Source organism: Syngnathus floridae, chromosome 9, assembly GCF_059516105.1.
Source record: "Syngnathus floridae isolate MCC-2025c chromosome 9, RoL_Sflo_1.0, whole genome shotgun sequence".
NCBI lineage: Eukaryota > Metazoa > Chordata > Actinopteri > Syngnathiformes > Syngnathidae > Syngnathus > Syngnathus floridae.
The window spans coordinates 11,851,833-11,868,635 of NC_142421.1; the positions used below are offsets into that span (position 1 = coordinate 11,851,833).

The 16,803-nt window shown below is 45.6% G+C and overlaps 1 protein-coding gene and 1 long non-coding RNA gene across 10 annotated transcripts; one reads left to right on the top strand and one right to left on the bottom strand.

Annotated features, from left to right (window-relative positions):
• Positions 1 to 1,532: 1,532 nt before the first annotated feature.
• LOC148393529 (uncharacterized) lies at positions 1,533 to 16,582 on the bottom strand. 9 transcript variants are annotated; one of them, XR_015860501.1, is made up of 6 exons: positions 16,492 to 16,582; positions 8,425 to 8,549; positions 7,423 to 7,469; positions 7,202 to 7,243; positions 5,148 to 5,197; positions 1,533 to 3,562 (listed from the first exon to the last, which is right to left on the bottom strand). It is a non-coding gene; the product is annotated as an uncharacterized LOC148393529 (long non-coding RNA). The 9 variants fall into 9 exon arrangements; XR_015860503.1 differs by lacking the exons at positions 1,533 to 3,562; positions 16,492 to 16,582 and adding an exon at positions 3,569 to 4,800 and having other exon boundaries at positions 8,425 to 9,361; XR_015860509.1 differs by lacking the exons at positions 7,202 to 7,243; positions 16,492 to 16,582 and having other exon boundaries at positions 8,425 to 9,361.
• On the top strand, positions 9,462 to 12,844 carry six3a (SIX homeobox 3a). The gene is made up of 2 exons (XM_088385577.1): positions 9,462 to 10,499; positions 11,790 to 12,844. The coding sequence occupies exons 1-2, from the start codon at positions 9,808 to 9,810 to the stop codon at positions 11,980 to 11,982; spliced, it is 885 nt and encodes a 294-aa protein (XP_088241703.1). The 5' UTR covers positions 9,462 to 9,807; the 3' UTR covers positions 11,983 to 12,844.
• Positions 16,583 to 16,803: the final 221 nt, after the last annotated feature.

Genomic DNA, 16,803 nt, shown 5'->3' on the forward strand with positions numbered 1-16,803 from the left:
CACACACCTGACATTCTTGCAAAGATTAGCAACACACCTTTTTGTTGCTGTGGAATCCAATCTGGAGGACCAAGAAAATCAGACGTACATGCCAAGGACGCATCAACGGCGTCATTGTCACCTTCCCAGTGAACCCGGTTCTCGTGCCGCCAAATTTAAACAAAACAAAAGTACACTGTTTTTTATCAAAGACTCCAGTTTCACACCAAAAGATAGAGCAAATTAGTATTTTATTAAAGTAAACGTGTCAAGCAGTAACTTTGATGCTCATATTTTGCACTTTTCATTGCTCAAACGCTAAAACAATCTTGAAAATGGCTTTTGACAGCAATATAATGTCCAACCAAGAAATGCGCCGTGACTGGCTGACTCCGCTTTTTTCGCATGGCCTGCTTCTTTATGGACCCACGGTGCCGTGTTTCCGATGGGGTTGAGTTATAAAGCACTGATTTGAGTGTCTCAAGTCCAAAGTGAGCGACACTCGCACTGCAGGGCATGATTTTTGTTTTCAAACCGAAATCAGTTTACGTTGCCGTTCACTCAACAAAAACTAATGCGACTTCCAACTGAGCCCCGAATGGAGCGCAAAAAATGCCAAAACTCAGTCGCCGACGTCTTTGTCTTGATTGTGCATTCTGGTCAGCGATTTGATGGCGGCCATTTACCCGAGCTTATTAAAGTTCAACGTTGCGTCCCCTCGCCGTGTTTATGCAAGTCGCTGCCCTCCTGCCGCCCCGAGGCGACCGCGCTTGCCTTTTAGCATAACAAGCGTGCGCCTTGCTGTCCGGGGTCCGCGGTCATTATACAGCCCCCCGCCGTCCGCGCATTCCCAAGCGCCTCCCGGATGTCCCGCTGTTGTCAGAGGCATTCTCATTAAGGCCTCCATTTTGCGCACCACTGTCATTTGCATGTGCTCTTTTTAAATAGTTTTTAAAAGGCCGGGCCCCCTTTTGTATTAAAGAACACCCCGGCAGAACTATTAAGTACAGGGACACAGCCAGACCAAGCGCAGCTTTGGTGCCTTTTCAATTCTGTGGCCACGGGACGGCGGCGAGATGCAGCGACGCGCTGCCTTGGCCCCCGTGGCGGCATTGCATCACATTTCCCGGACCTTATTGCTTTCGCGCAGCATTTGTGATTACTCCGCCCCCCTCCCCTCTACTGGCTCTTAGAGTAAATTAATTGCGGCTCTCTTGATCTAGAAACAATTACCATTCCGCCGACTTCTTCTCAGACTGTTGCGGCGGCCGCTCCCGACGTCCTTGAAACAGTGTGCAAGCGTCTTATCACCGTGACCCCTCCAGAAGTGAGGCCCCGCTCTGCTAATCATGAACAATTACATAAAGTAACTGCTTCCTCCCTCAAGAAGAAGACAGCACATGAAGGCACTCATTTCATGCTAGTCTGCTGTTTTGCATCGTGGTAGAAATTTCAACTTTCTTTTAAAGGCTAAATGTTGTATAAAATTGGTCATTCAAAAAATTTAAACTGGATACTTTTACAGTTTACCCAAACACACATAAAAACCCATATAAAAATATCACACACCAAAATTTTTTTTAAATGTGTTTTTTTTTTTGCCTGCAGGCTTGTCATGTTATTTATTCCCGCTTTTCACACTTTTTGCACACTGGCAGCCATGTGTGCGCCAACACTTTGTTAGCGGCTGCCTGTGTGACAGCACAGGTCAACACGTCCAAACATGATTGCCTGCTGTGGACGGCGTGGAAGGTGAAAAAGGATATCAGCCCGATTAACGGTCTCATCTTTCGTTATTGTTTTCCATGCCGTCCCGTCACACGGCTCACTGTCAATCATCTGCCGGCTCGCTGGCCAAGAAAAAATGTCACGCTGATCTTGGCTTTATGTTGTCACAGCGGCCATTGTGACACGTGCGTTTGCAAGGAAGTATTTCTGATGACTTGGATGAGCTGACGGCTTACGGTGCCATGTTGAGGACGTGTCGTTGGACTTTATAGGAAGGCTTTGATTTTGAAAATGATAAAGTATAGTAACGCTTTTAAAAAAAAAAGACCATGTTGAGAAAGAATCCAACTTGGGTACACTTCTTGAAGGATGTTGCCAGTGGCAATCTCGACGATAAAGCTCGCTCAACAAATTGCGAGCTTGATTGTGAGAGGCAACTTTGGTCTTCCAACTCGGGTTGCTTCACAGGCTGATTAGCAATGTGGCCTTTGAGGATGGAGCCTCAGATTTGCCGTCACCTGACAAGTCGCCACTGGAAAAGACAACACTTAGCCCATTAAAGATGTCGGGTTTTTTTTCTCTCGCTTTCTCCACCATGACATTTGAGGGTTGCTATAAAAGAATACGCCCCCAGCCCCCTCCCATTCACGTGGCCTCCACTTAGGCCAGGTGGGGGCAGCTGGTCCATCATGGCCGCCTGGTGAAGTGTACGACGCTGGTAAATGCATTTCCTTGAATGTCAGCAAATGTCAGCCAAGAAGACGTTTGCCGTCACTCGCAGTGGCCACTTGCAGTGGCGGGAGAAGGCGTAGTTAGAGAGTCATGTCGAAGAACGAAGGCTGGCTCATTTGTGCCACCTGATACGCGGCTACGTTCTCATAAATCACAGCGACGACATAATCCCGCCTTTTCCCAACCTCGCCAGTTTGATACCCTAATTTGAAACCCTAACTCTAATTTGAAACCCTAACCCTAGTGTGTGTGTGTGCGCGCATGTGTGTGCGTGTGTGTGTGCGTGCGTGTTGTTCTAATCCACCATTCATTTTCCACAAGCAGTTGCTAAGGTTACAAATTACCTCTGGTGCGGGTAAGTGGTTTCTTTTATGACACTGAAAGGCCTAATCTCTTTTTTTTTTTTTTTTTTTTACACTGACGCCATATTTTATTTGGGATGAGCAAAACAACCGATTCACTCATTCTCTGAATATTCCGCCCCATGCACGTTACATGTCACTTTAGCCCCAATGCATTGCTGACAATCAAACATTTCGTGCTGCGTTCTCTTGCCTCGCGGCAGCTCGCTAAAGCATTCGCCTACGGTCGAGCTCATTTCCGAGGTTTGGTTCTTGACGACTTTGAATGAAACGAGACTGAGGCAAGAGGAAAAGGGCGTGCAGCCACTACTCATGAGATCCAGAACATGAGCTTCATTCCCCAAAATCCACAAACGTTTTTGGCCTTGAAGAACGTTTGTTTCAGAAACAGTCATGGCTTGAAAATGGCAACTCTTGGAACTTTCTGGATGATGATTCGCTCATGTGATCCCAAACTTTTTTGTTTTTCATATGTGGCAGCGATACGCTGGCTTTGATTAATCCAGTTCAAAACATAATTCCATCGAGTAGGGCTCCATGTACGGACTTTGTTCTATTTTGCAATCTTACACATTACTCAAGAGAAAATTTTTTTCAAACACTTTATGAAAATTCCAAGCCATCAACTTTTATGCTTCAGGTATCTTCAGGCGCACTCAGACAAAATGACACCACTCAGAATTGTTGTTGCATGTTTCCATTTGTTTCAATCCATGAAGCTATCAAGCCTGACTGGTCCTGGTGCCGGTGCTGGTCTTGACCTGTGTGTCATCGTCACAAAGCGATCATGACCAGATTCCGCCTCACATTCACATTCAACCCTCATATTAAGAGCAGATTTAATCATGATGAAATGGAGTATTTTTTCAACCATTGTGAATTGACAGGCAGGCTAAAAGTAGCAGCAGCAAACATACTAACGATTTCTCGAGGAAGTCAAGTCTGTTGGGGGGGGGAGGCTTTTTTGGTTGGTGAGGGAGGTGGGGTACGGGCAAAACAAACGGACGGGCTGGGGGTGCGCACATCCTCCTGTATAGGAAGGAAGCCCACTTGTTTGGGTTGTTTGCGTGCTTTGGGGTAGTGAGGGGGAGTCACATAGGAGTCGTGGCCATCTCACTTTAACCTCACCGCGAACCTGTGACCTCACCTTCCGACGACTTCCTGCACGACATTCGCAAGAGAAAGGGTGGGGCTTGAAAGGTATGTGGGTTAGGGTTGCGGGGGTAGGATGCCACAAAACAACATCTGCAACACGCTAAGATCAAATATTACCGGACTACCGATTTGTTTTTACAATTGTCACAATATGACCACTACAGTAAGAAACCAAAAATCCAAATCACAATTGATGATCAATTCAATAAATAACGAATCATACAAATGATGATTTCATAATAATTTACAAGAATGGATCGTCACACTTGTGCGCTTATTTTACGAATGATGGTTTTATTATAAGTTTAGAATGCGTGTTGAGGCCTTAAAGTGGGGAGCCACCAAAATACACAAGCTTCTTAAAAACCTACTGCTACTATTAACTTTAAATGCAATGTCCAGTCAAATATTTATTTTTATTTGCTAATTATGATTGATTATTTCTGGTTGTTCTTATGCGTGAAGTAAACTTGTGTGGACTCGTGGGGCAAATGAATTAGCCGTTCCAATTTTGTTTGTTTCGTTTTATTTATCCATTTGATGCCCTCACTTTCAGTTTGAAATAATCATGTGAATTTAGGCTAACTTATTGACACTGGAACAAGTTGTTTCTGATTTCTAACCAAAATTGTCATTATCGATCAGTTGCACCGGCGAGGTTTGGATGCAGCTTTCGCATCGGATAGGATGGGGCAGGTGTCCCTAATCAAGTATCCGTCCGTGTACGTGTCACACAGACAGGTTGTTTACGTGTTCAAGTGTCAAGTGGGTTAAAAAGGGGTCGAGGGCGCCTGATGATGAGACGTGGACGTGAGGTGGGGGATGAGGTGAGGTGCTTCACCATCTACAGGAGACACACACAAGTGCAGCTGCCATGCATGAATGTTTGATAAGCTTGCTTGCTTGCTTGCGCTCTCAAATCAACGTCTCCATCCTCGGCCGCGCCGTGACATCTGCCACGCACACACACACACACACACACACACACACACACACACACACACACACACACACACACACACACACACACATATGCAGGCAGGCAGGATGGAGGAAGACCTGCAAGAACAAGCTTAGCAAAGATGCCAATCAGCCCTAAAGATGCAAGTCCATGTCTGGTCCACATTTAAGGTGCCTTTCGAGACTCACGGCCTGGGATGGCCTACACGCGCACGCGTGGACAAGACTCACGTGATGTGGAGGGAAACGCCATGCTTGCTTTCAACGATGGCACGTGCATGCTGATAGAAGAAAAGACAAGAAACATACGCATGCGCACGCGCAAGCAATCTTTATGCAATTCAGACACACAACAGGAATATTTCAAAAATATTATTATAGAGAATTTGATTTGTGTTATTATTACCTAAAAACAGTAAGATCTGTTTAAGTGCTGCAAAGTCTGTTAAATTAAGCCATCATTGTTAATAAATTGGAGTTAGCAGCTAAAATAATCTAAATTATTAATGGTTTTATATTAATTATTATTTTTAATAAATAATGTTTTGTTTCGAGTGGATAGATGATTGGACGCAACCTGTAGCAAAAGTTGCCCAGATGATTAGACAGTCATGGAAAATACTTTTAACAGCATTAAAATGTACCTATCCATTTCAACATGGGTATTGTGATTTAAAACATCAAATAAATTATTACTATTATTATTATTATGTGCTGTATCACTATGTATATATATATATATATATATATATATATATATATATATATATATATATATATATATATATATATATATATTACGGCATTTGGTGTTTGCATGCATGGGGGCGAGGGTTCCTAATTTTGTGACCTTACATTTTGGCACCCAAAATATTGTTAGAATATTCCCTCATCGTAATTCAAGATTTTTGTCTGTTATTGATCGCAGGACCGGGTAAGCTTCCGATTGGCTAGTGATTGCCATGACCTCGCTTCTGATTGGCTGCTCTTACAAAAGACATTTGAATGTATTTGGAGACTTGGACTGCACCTGTTACTTGCAGCTCAGCTCATCGTTCCTCATGAATTGTGAGCAAAACACATTTGGAGGCCTATTCAAATTCAGTTTCAGTGCTTTGAAAATCATAAACTCATTTATGCTTATTTGCATGAAGTATTAAATCCAATTATTTTAATTTAGAACACTTCAAATATTTGCTTTGCTTCGCCTTTGTTTACATGAAGTTACAAATTCCATGATGCACTAAGTATTATTTACATGGGTCGAAGCTAAAATATTAGATGTTGGGATACTAGTTTTCTATTTCTGTCAGATGTTTAATTTGTTCAGTGTGTGTGTGTGTGTGTGTGTGCCTGTGTGTGCGTGTGTGTGTGTGTGCGCGCGCGCGTGTCTGTGTGTGTGCGTGTGTGTGTGTGTGTGTGTGTGTGTGTGTGTGTGTGTGTGTGTGTGTGTGTGTGTGTGTGTGTGTGTGTGTGTGTGTGTGTGTATGTGTGTGCGTCTTCATCCTTCCATTGAGCACAACTTGGAGACAATTTTCCAAGGAGCTTCATTAGAAGTTGACACAAGGTATATCCTAATGTTAAGGAGGGGAGTTTGGTGGTGAGGGGTGGGGGGTGGCTGTCCCCTCATTAACTATCTCTAACAAGCCGTGTAAATACACTGATTGGACAGCTCCGATACAAGCGCGCAGCTCTGCCAGGAAGTGCCCCTAATGAGAGCGCACAATGCAAACCAGACAGAAGAAGAGAAGGGGCTGGGGGGTGGGAGGGGGTCAAGAATAAGAGGCATGTTAGAGACTTTTTGGGCCAGTTCTGCTGTTACACACTGCAGTTTTTTGTTTTTTTTTTAAGTCTCATATTATTGTTGGGCGTTAAACCGTCAACGATATTCTTATATAGGGTTAATAAATCTGACATAAAAAAATAGACACGCACTTGTTAATTAAAAAGCATAAAATGTAAATTATTCGTCGGATAATTTAAAATATTAAATATGCAGACACCATTATAACGACAATAATATATAATATTAATTTGAATAAAAAGTGAAATTTCGACTATGTTAACAGCGGCAATTCAAAAATTTAAAATTATATCCTAAAAGTTTACTTGTAAATTTGCATGGCATAAAAGACAAAATAAAACGTTACAAAATCGTATTGCAAACCGTAACTATTACCATAACATTTAATTACGTGTTATTTCTTGTCATCATTCGTAAATTTGCGGAATTAATTTCATTCAAGCAATCAATCACTTTTTTTGACATTTTAGGTGATACTCACAAATTGCCGCTGTTGAATTTCGACTTTGTCCATTCGCAAACACTGAAGCACAACCGAAAAAACTCAATTAAACGAATTAAATTTCATTCATAATAACTAACAATATAAACAAACAAAATGTGACATTTAAATTCAAACTTGCACAAGAAACATATACTTGGATGCCCCCCCTTAAAAAAAATCCAAGTATGTCCCCCAAATTTTGGCGAAATGTGTCTTACCGTCCCTGCATGCGTGGTGCTCCAGTGGTCAAGCAGACCTCTTGCTCCTGCATGTGTGCATAAGGACAACATACGCACGCGCACGCACAATCACACACACGCGTGCACGCACACACACACACACACACACACACACAATGTGAGCGGTCACAAATACAACTCTCTGCTACCTTCTTTTTTTTCTTCCTAACGCTCTCTCTCGCGTGCCTCATGACGTCACAAGGCCCATCTCATCCACGTCCCACGAGCAATATCGTAACGTCGTATAACGTGGTTAGCTTCTGTCCCGAGCGCGTGTGCAGTGTTTGTGTTCCTCGCCATACTCACGCGGTGCGTGCGCACAGAGGACTAACAAGACCCCCCCCCCCCCCCCCCCCCCCCCCCCCCACACACACACACACCCGCCAATCTGCACCTCCCCGCTGCTCGGAACATTGAGCAAGCCCTCGGATAAACACACAATTAGCGGCAGGTGAATAAACTTGTTTGGAGGGGGAGTGTTAATTACATGCTTAACGTAAACAAAAGGCGCGTAGAAGAATGTGAATTAGCGCTAAGACCCCCCCCCCCCCCCCTCACCCCCACCACCACCAAAGCCAGCCTTCTCCATTCAGGTTTTACATTTCACCTCTTGTCCGTTCTCGCAGCGATTTCCGAATTGCCTGCGAGGGCTGAACACAACGACCCCCATCCCTCCCTCCCCACAGTCCCCATTAAAACCTCAAGCTTAGATAACACCTGCAGCTTGACTTTGAATAGCGCACTCTTAAATTGGTGCGCCAGGAGAGCCGGTCAGGTAAGGAGCTCGGCTTTGCATTATGCGACACTGCTAAGCTCTTCACTTGTAACTTGGTTTGGGCGAGGGGCATTGAAGGCTTGCGGGCTTTAACCCCAGCGTGAAAATACCAGCATTTTACTTCCACTACACGGAGTCGCCATTGCCCCCCCCCCCCCCCCTCCTTTCAAACCACTTTGAATTACTTCCTGCGACGAGGAACTCACCCAAATGTTCCCGTGCACGGCCTGAAGTTCAGTGCGTAAAAGTCGGTGCATGCGCTAAAGTGGTGCTTTTACGCACGCCGTCCAGTCCAAGCTCGGCGCTCATGAGTGCCGAAGAATGTGCACATCTAGACAGAGAGAGCGAAGGAAAAGTTTTGAATTCCACAACGATTTGCAGCAAAGGCGGCTTAAGATCATTATGTCAACTTTCTGCAGGTCATATTAGGCGTCTCCAGTCGTGCGGCGGTGGCGGCGGCGGCGGCTCACAATGCGCGTCACTATGCCTCCATCGGCGCGATTTTAACACCCTCGGTCACATATGAGCCGCAAACATGAAAATCACACCGCCGGCCGCGGCTACCGCACTAAGCCGATCCCTGTGACCGTAGATGTGGACATGGATCGTGTCCTTAAAGCTTTGGATCACGCTGCAAGAAAGAAAAAAAAAGGGGGAGGGGGATCGGTGTTGGCAGAAAAAGTTATACGCGAGCAGGGAGCTTTCTTGTTGATATTGATTTGCCGTTTCTTGGGAGGAGTAAGTTGAAGGAGGCGGGACGAACGAGGGAAGCGGCATCACATCGAAGCCTGCACCGGGACCACCACCACCACCACCACAGCCGATCCGGAGCACCTAGCGTGACAAATTCAGAGGGGGGGCGGAACACACACAAACAAACAAACTAACAATAAATAAATATTAGGTGAAATAATTTGGATTTGTTGACAAAACTAGTCTTCCCGAATTACTCCACTCGTCCCCCTCGCTGAAAGTCTTGTGCATCCCGCCTCGCCAGCCGCCCTTGCAGCCTGTCCACATGCAAGTCGTTCCATTTTTGAAGGGGTGCTTTAACGAGCTTCGTCAAAGATGGCAATAATATTGGCAGCCGAGCTCTAATTGCTCATTCCGTGTAGCAGATAGGCTGCGATGCAGGCTGGGATGTATAAAAGGGAGGGAGGGGCGGACGAGGGGGAGGGGCGTTTATGCGGGGGGGGGGGGGGGGGGAGTTGCCGTGGCGATGGAAGACTCTGATAACCCCCCGTGCGCGCGGCACCGGTGGTGAAAGCCTCGCGCTACGTACTGGCTAATGATTGGCACGCTTGACAGTGATTGGCAGCGCTGCCATGGCAACGGCGCGGCGACACCAAGAAGACCAATAGAAAAGGGAAACAAAATGTTTCAATGCTACACTCAACGGCGGATTTAGGGGGGAGATATTATGAGGCTGGTGTCATTAGGCGATAGCCATTGAATCATTCGATCTGCTTTTTTTTTTTTTCTCGTCAGGCAGGCGCGCAACTCGGCCGTGCAGGCGGCGGCTGCCGGCGTCGGGCTCGTCGCCCCCTCTTTTTTCTCGGTAATTTGGCTTTCCCTCTCAGGTCATTTCCATGGTTTTCCGATCGCCCTTAGAGCTTTATCCCTCCCATTTCTTCCTGCCCAACTTCGCTGATCGCCCCCTGCTCCTGGCGAACAGCGCACCCGCCGCCAGGTCCCCGGAAGACTTGTCCATGTTCCAGCTACCCACGCTCAACTTCTCCCCGGAGCAGGTGGCGAGCGTCTGCGAGACGCTGGAGGAGACCGGCGACATCGAGCGGCTGGGCCGCTTCCTCTGGTCCCTGCCCGTGGCGCCCGGAGCCTGCGAGGCCATCAACAAGCATGAGTCCATCCTGCGCGCCCGCGCCGTGGTGGCTTTCCACACGGGCAACTTCCGTGACCTCTACCACATCCTGGAGAACCACAAGTTCACCAAAGACTCGCACGGCAAGCTGCAGGCCATGTGGCTGGAGGCGCACTACCAGGAGGCCGAGAAGCTGCGCGGACGCCCGCTGGGTCCCGTGGACAAGTACCGCGTGCGCAAGAAGTTCCCGCTGCCTCGGACCATCTGGGACGGTGAGCAGAAGACGCACTGTTTCAAGGAGCGGACGCGGAGCCTGCTGCGGGAATGGTACCTGCAGGACCCCTACCCCAACCCCAGCAAGAAAAGGGAACTGGCGCAAGCCACCGGACTCACTCCCACGCAGGTCGGAAACTGGTTTAAGAACCGAAGGCAACGAGACAGAGCCGCGGCGGCCAAAAACAGGTTGGTGCCAAGGACCGACACGCGTTGAGATTTGACTTCGAGCCGCTCCTCCGAACCGGCCGGGCCGGTGTCGGCAAGTCCCCGGCGCGAGTGCGGCTCGGGGCGGGCGGCCGCCGATTTGCTGACGACCGTGCAGGCAGGTCGCCTTTGCTCGCCTGCAAATGTCCTAAAGTGGCCCAAAACGCACAGTCGACAAAACGCAGATTTTTCATTTCGCTTCAACTATAACTACGTTTGCTTTAATTAAATAGAAACAATTCAGAGGACAGTACAAATTTTCAAACTGGAATTTATGATCGGCTTTGCACTAAAAATGCAATTATTGTTGCGTTTTACCCTTGTTTGGATGAAACGATCAAATATGGAATTACGTTAGTTTTTTCTTTAATCTGTAATTCGACATTTTTGCTCAGTAACCTAAATTACGTGAGATTATTTATATTAGCCTATACTACTTTTTTTAAAGTATATTTGCAATGTGTCGAAAGAAGTTCACAAATACTTCAATGTGCAGAGGTCTTTTTTAAGCAAATTGTTGGGGAAATCGAACACAATTGTTCTACTGAATTTTATTTATAGAGCACTTTAAAACAACAAAACCCGTTCAAATATTAAATCCGTTTACACCACATCATATTGTTGTGTTTATGAAAGCTTTCCATTTTCGTTACTTTGCCTCGTTGTCAAGCCACACGATCTCGTGCTGGGGATCAGCGAAAATATATTTGCGAGATTTCAAAGCAATGGCAGACTAGGCAGTATTCATAACGTTAAGTGTGCTATCACTGTATTCGTAATTGATTAAAAAAAACAACGACAACAAATCTACGAGCAGATGAGCTGGAGGCAGTTTTCATGCCGCACACACAAGCGTCCATACAGTTATTATTTTCCAGGCTGATATTTTCATCCAGCACGCCGGCCGGAGTTATTATGGTGAGTGGATTGCAGGGCAACATTTTAGGATGATTGCGACCACCTCCACGTCACTCATTCGTGGACACGCACACGGGGCAAACGAGAGTAAGTGGTGGACAATCACTGCAGCCAGGCAGGCAGGCAAATCTCACCACATTTGCTGCCGTGTTTTGTGCCCGAAAAGCGCTTTACTGAGGCAGCCTTTCCTTTCCTTGCCCTGCATGGGGCCGGCTGCGGGGTTGCATGGGCGGGGGGGGCAAAGAAAAAGCTTTGCGCCCTTATTTTTCAAAAAGGGAGCTCGGTGAGGAGGGGTGCTGCTGGTGAAAGCGGCTTCTTTTTGCTAAACGCTAATTGCCGTTTCTGCTTTTTCAGGCTGCAGCACCAAGCCATGGGAGCGGGCGGCATGCGCTCCCTGTCCGAGGCCGGCCTGACCCCTCACAGCTCGGCGGAGTCGCCGTCGACGGCGGCCAGTCCCACCACCAGCGTGTCGAGCATGACGGAGCGCGTGGACACCGGCACCTCCATCCTGTCCGTCACCTCCAGTGACTCCGAGTGCGACGTATGATAACCACCACCATGCAACAAAACAAGAGAATTGTTGGCAGGGAAAATGGACCCGAGAGGGGGAAAAAAGACTCGGATGGAGGAGTGCAAAGGACCGTTATAAATATGACATAAAAAGAGATAAAGCACGTGCTTTTTTTTTAATTCAAGGCGCTTTCAAAAAAAAAGAAAAAAGAGCCTGGCTATATACGCCTTTCCTCCTCCTCTTCATCATACGCCAACAATACTAGACTTGCATGAAAAGTCCTTTTTTTTTTTTTTTTTTTAATTATTATTTTGCATCCAGAGGAGCATCGAGCTGCAGAGGGAATAAACACATTTGGACCGGTTATTTTTGTGACGACGTCACGCAGACCAGATGCATTATTTCGGTCTTGTTCATCAGACAATCATTTCAAGTCGTAAGCACCTTTTTTGTTGTCGTTCCTAAAAAAAAAGAAAAATAATATTACTTTGTCACTGCCTGTGTGGGGTCAAAACAATGTATTGTTTTTTTTATTTTCAATTTTTATATATACGGGAGGATGTATATCGGAAGAAGAAAAAGAAGGAAGAAACACAAAACAAAACAAAGGCAATCTTTCTCCCGCGCTGTATTATAAAAAGTGTAGAAACATGCTTGTACATAACGAACCCTTCATCCCTCACTCACTTGGTGTTCCTCCTCCAATTTGTCCCCAGACCGAAAACACTCACGCGTGCTCAAGTTCAGCCTGTCTGTTCTGTATGTGACATTTGCGCATATCACTACGTGGACCTTTCTCCTCCTCCTCACCTTCAAATCATGTTTTTATATGTGAATATCATAGGATCTTATGTTGTTGTTTTTTTTTTAAATAATCAAATATAATATTTAATTGAAATGCTTTTGGAGTGAGTGTGTCCATAAGTGGCTCAACTTCTGCTCATAGTGGACGATGATTGGATTGTGCACGGGGGCGTTAAGGCTCATCTCAGTAGGCTTAGGGTTGCTTGCAGCAGGTTACAAAACTCACCTAAAGCTTTTCCTCGCACACGAGCAAAAAAAAAAAAAAGTCATGTTTGCTGCCGTTAAAATAGGTACACCGCGCCTTCAATGTAAACGGCCGCCGCAAAGCCCCAAAACAAAACCAAAAGCTCTGAGTGCGATTTGCACCTTTTGTTTACCGTTGTGACTGAATGCCGAAATTAAGTAAACGCGCCATTAAATGGCCTAATCGCGATGGGGCTCCTCCCCTGCTCCAATCTGCTATTGTGGACCTCTCAAAAGATCTTTTCTTCCCGGAACCACAAGCACCCCTGCCCCTCGCCCCCCCCCCCCCCCCCCCAAAAAAAAAGAAACAAAAAAGAGGGGGATTTCTGCCCAGCAAGTCTCTCCCTCTCACTCTCTTAGCCAAATCTTCAACATGTGTCACAGGACATTTTTAGGATTTGGGGGAGTTGCACGTGTGGCTTGAAGAGCCTACTGTCCTGGTTCTACAGCTTTTTATGGGGGGTTGGGGTCCAAAATGCAAAAAACACATGCACGCACTCTGCTCTGAAGAGATAAAAAGTGGTCCTCTTGGGTCAGTTAGTTTGGGGAACGCAAGAGAATAGTAATAATAGTATAATAATAATGATAATCATCATCATAACAATAAGAAATTATTTTATAACAATATTATTATTATTAATAGAAATTGTAACAATAATAATAATAATAATTTAGCTCCTAATGCGTTATATTCCTCATGTACAATTAAGAGTTTTTTGAGTGCATGCACGTATTATTTAATGTTTTACTATCCCAAATCTTTTAAAATAATTTCATCTATTGTTAGGATTAGAATAAAAATAACAACTGTTCTGTCCGAATTAAGCAGCCTTTTTTGGAATAAACATGACACACGTCACTTTTTTTCGTCACACGTAGGTGAAGTCATTATAACAAAAATAATCTTAAACCAAGAAAGTGTTCTCTATATAGAAAGAAAACTTCCTCACAGTGTTACTCAATTCAATGAGTTGTTGTGAAGTTAGGCCGCTGTGTACGCAAAAATATTTTCTAGGAGGCTACTTAAAGGCATGCGGAAAATGTTACATTAACTTGACAATTTAGAAAAGTTAAAAGTTTTGTTGTTAAATTTTTGAGAAGCATTAAGAAAACAGGTGCGAGGGGACCCCGCCAGTTCATTGCTATATACGTAAGATTTTTTATATATTTTTTGACGTGCATTCGTGCAGGTCTTTCTAAAATATTGCTCAGATATATTCATGATTCGTTCGACATCATACTGAATTCCAATTAGGCCTTGGAGGTTTGGGGCGTGTCAGTGCAAAGCATACGTGGGTGCGTCTCTGCATGGGGTCACGCACAGTGTGTGTGCGCGCGCGTGCATGCGTGCATACGTGTATGTGTGTGTGTGTGGCGGGGGGGGGGGCGCTCGTGTTCGTGATGTGTCAAGTCAAATATGGATCAGCACACAAAAGAACTTAGCGAGGAGTAATCTGTGTGTGTGATACTTAGAAGGCAAGAATGTGAGACGATCACACGGCGCGCAAGCACACCTTTTACACCTTTGCCTTGAATTCCTGCCACTTCAACTTGTCACGAGACATCTAAGTGACGATTCGGGCTTCTGCGTGTGTGTTTATGTGGATCCTGTGTGAGACATTTTCGCCAAAGTTAACAGTGGGGGTGAGGGGGGGTTGCATGCAATGAGGGAGGAAGGGAGGGAGGGACGGAGGGAGGGAGGTATTATTATGAGGTAGGCCAAAGTCTGGCGCGGAGAAATACTTGCTCTGCCCTGTTTTTCTCGACCTCTCGTTTCGTCGCTTAACTGCATATAAGTTGGTGTGCATGCATGCAGTAAACAAAAGCAAACGGGACTCGTTACTTCTCAACAGGTAGCGTGCATTTCGGTTTCGTTTTTAACAACATCAACGCACAAACGCATCACGCACACCGGAACAAGCCATTCGAGCGACGAAAAGCTTTGATTGACGCCTGTCTAACGAGTCGTCTCAGACTGTCAGCTGTCTCATACATCTGCAAAAAAGTACCATTTGGAACTCAACTGTTCAATTGCTTTAAATACAATATAAAATATTTGTTATTATTCTTTCATTTAGATGTGACCAGTGATTTCATTCATGCATGTTACACTTGGCAAGTTAATTCACGATCATGAGTAAATTACACGCGCCGTGCACCTGCTGCCGTCCACCTATCGCCCCTCCACAGACCTCCAACATGACGCGCACCCGCCTCCATCTACAGTTTGAAGATCCTCTCCTATTAATTTGATGCTCAGACTTGACGGTATTTACTCTCAAAGTGTGCGTATGCGCGTGAGTGTGCTCATGGCACACACGAGGCTCATCTTTAAAAAAAACAAGCAGAACATGAAAGCATCCCAGCACAGCAGCAGCAGCAGCAGGTTTACTCGAGCGAGTGCATGTGTTGAGCTGCATGTGGCGTGTACGCGCCCGGCTTTTGCGTGTGTGTGCACGCGCGCATGCGTTGTTGTGGGAGGCCAGTGGGTGCAAGCTGTGATCTCTCGCCCTGTGCACACCGACTGGACAGAGGGCTGAGCAGCTTAAATGCAGCCCGAGCGAGCACCTGTGTTTTCTCCCGCCGTTCTCAGGGCTTCTTAGCCAACGTGTACGCGCACAGATGCACGCATACGCGCACGCCTGCTGTAACACAAGCATATGTTTAGCATTGGATGGCAAAACATGTTGAGTGTGTTTTCCTGCCGCCGCCATCTGCTTTGCGGCTCTGTTGAGTTTCTCGCACAAAACATGCAAATTAGCTTAGTGTTAAACCATATTGCACATTTTTCAAGGAGCGTGTTTATGACGTCACATAAGCCAAACAAGTCTGCACTGGAAAGCCCGACGTTCAAGACATTCTGTAGCCATACTCCAAGTTTTAGAAAAAAATTGTACTTCAAACTTCAAGTGTCAAGTTGGTTTCACACCTTCTACACCTTCACTAGGAATTCGAAATGATTCTTGAGTAAATTGGGTTATACATAACTTAAAATACAAATAAATTGTAACTTCACCAAATGAAGTCATCTCATGGTAAATGTAAATTATACAGCACAAAAAAAATGCAATTAAAGTGCTTCTGTGAATCAGTCATCGATGCCAACAACGGCAACATTTTGACTGCAGGGTTCAAACTGTTTCCCCACTCAACCTTTCCTGCAAGCTAAAATGACAAAACGGGCCTTTTGTGTGCACACGTTTCACGCTAAACACACTAAAACCAACATAGTGGACCAAGTCATTTTGAGCCAACATATTGCTTCGTATATGTCAGGCGTGGACCTGCACGAACAATCTGCTTAAAACGCTTGATTAGGAAGCTAATCTGTAGAATACACATTGCCCGATATTACAGAGCGGCACATTTATGGCATCAATAGCAGAGATTGAATTCATTTCAAGCCAGGCCAAAAGCTTCCCCTGGTGTGACGCAGCCTTTTTGTGCACTAAGCCCAAACAAAAGGTCAGGGATTGACCAATGCTCACTTGCCCTTACCAATTCAGTTCCCATTTTCGAGGCGAGATGGGATGGATATGGGTGGCTGACACTCCCAGTTTACACGCACACGCACGCGCGTACACACGCTCGGACACCGTGAGGGCCCTTTGGTAAACGAGAGAACAGCCAAACGTGTTCCTTGACTGCCATCTAGCGGAGATGTCTTCAAGTTTGCCAATTGACTGACCGATTTTGCCCTCACTGGACACATCATTAGGTACACTTGCAGAGCCAGCTAAAAATCCACCAAAGACCAACATAACGGAAGTTACAAATAAATAATAGTCAAACCACGTTGGAACATTTAAT

Coding starts and splice junctions, on each gene's coding strand:
- six3a (XM_088385577.1), top strand. CDS start 9,808: ATGGTTTTCCGATCGCCCTTAGAGCTTTATCCCTCCCATTTCTTCCTG. Junction 10,500..11,789: donor GCCGCGGCGGCCAAAAACAG/GTTGGTGCCAAG, acceptor CTGCTTTTTCAG/GCTGCAGCACCAAGCCATGG.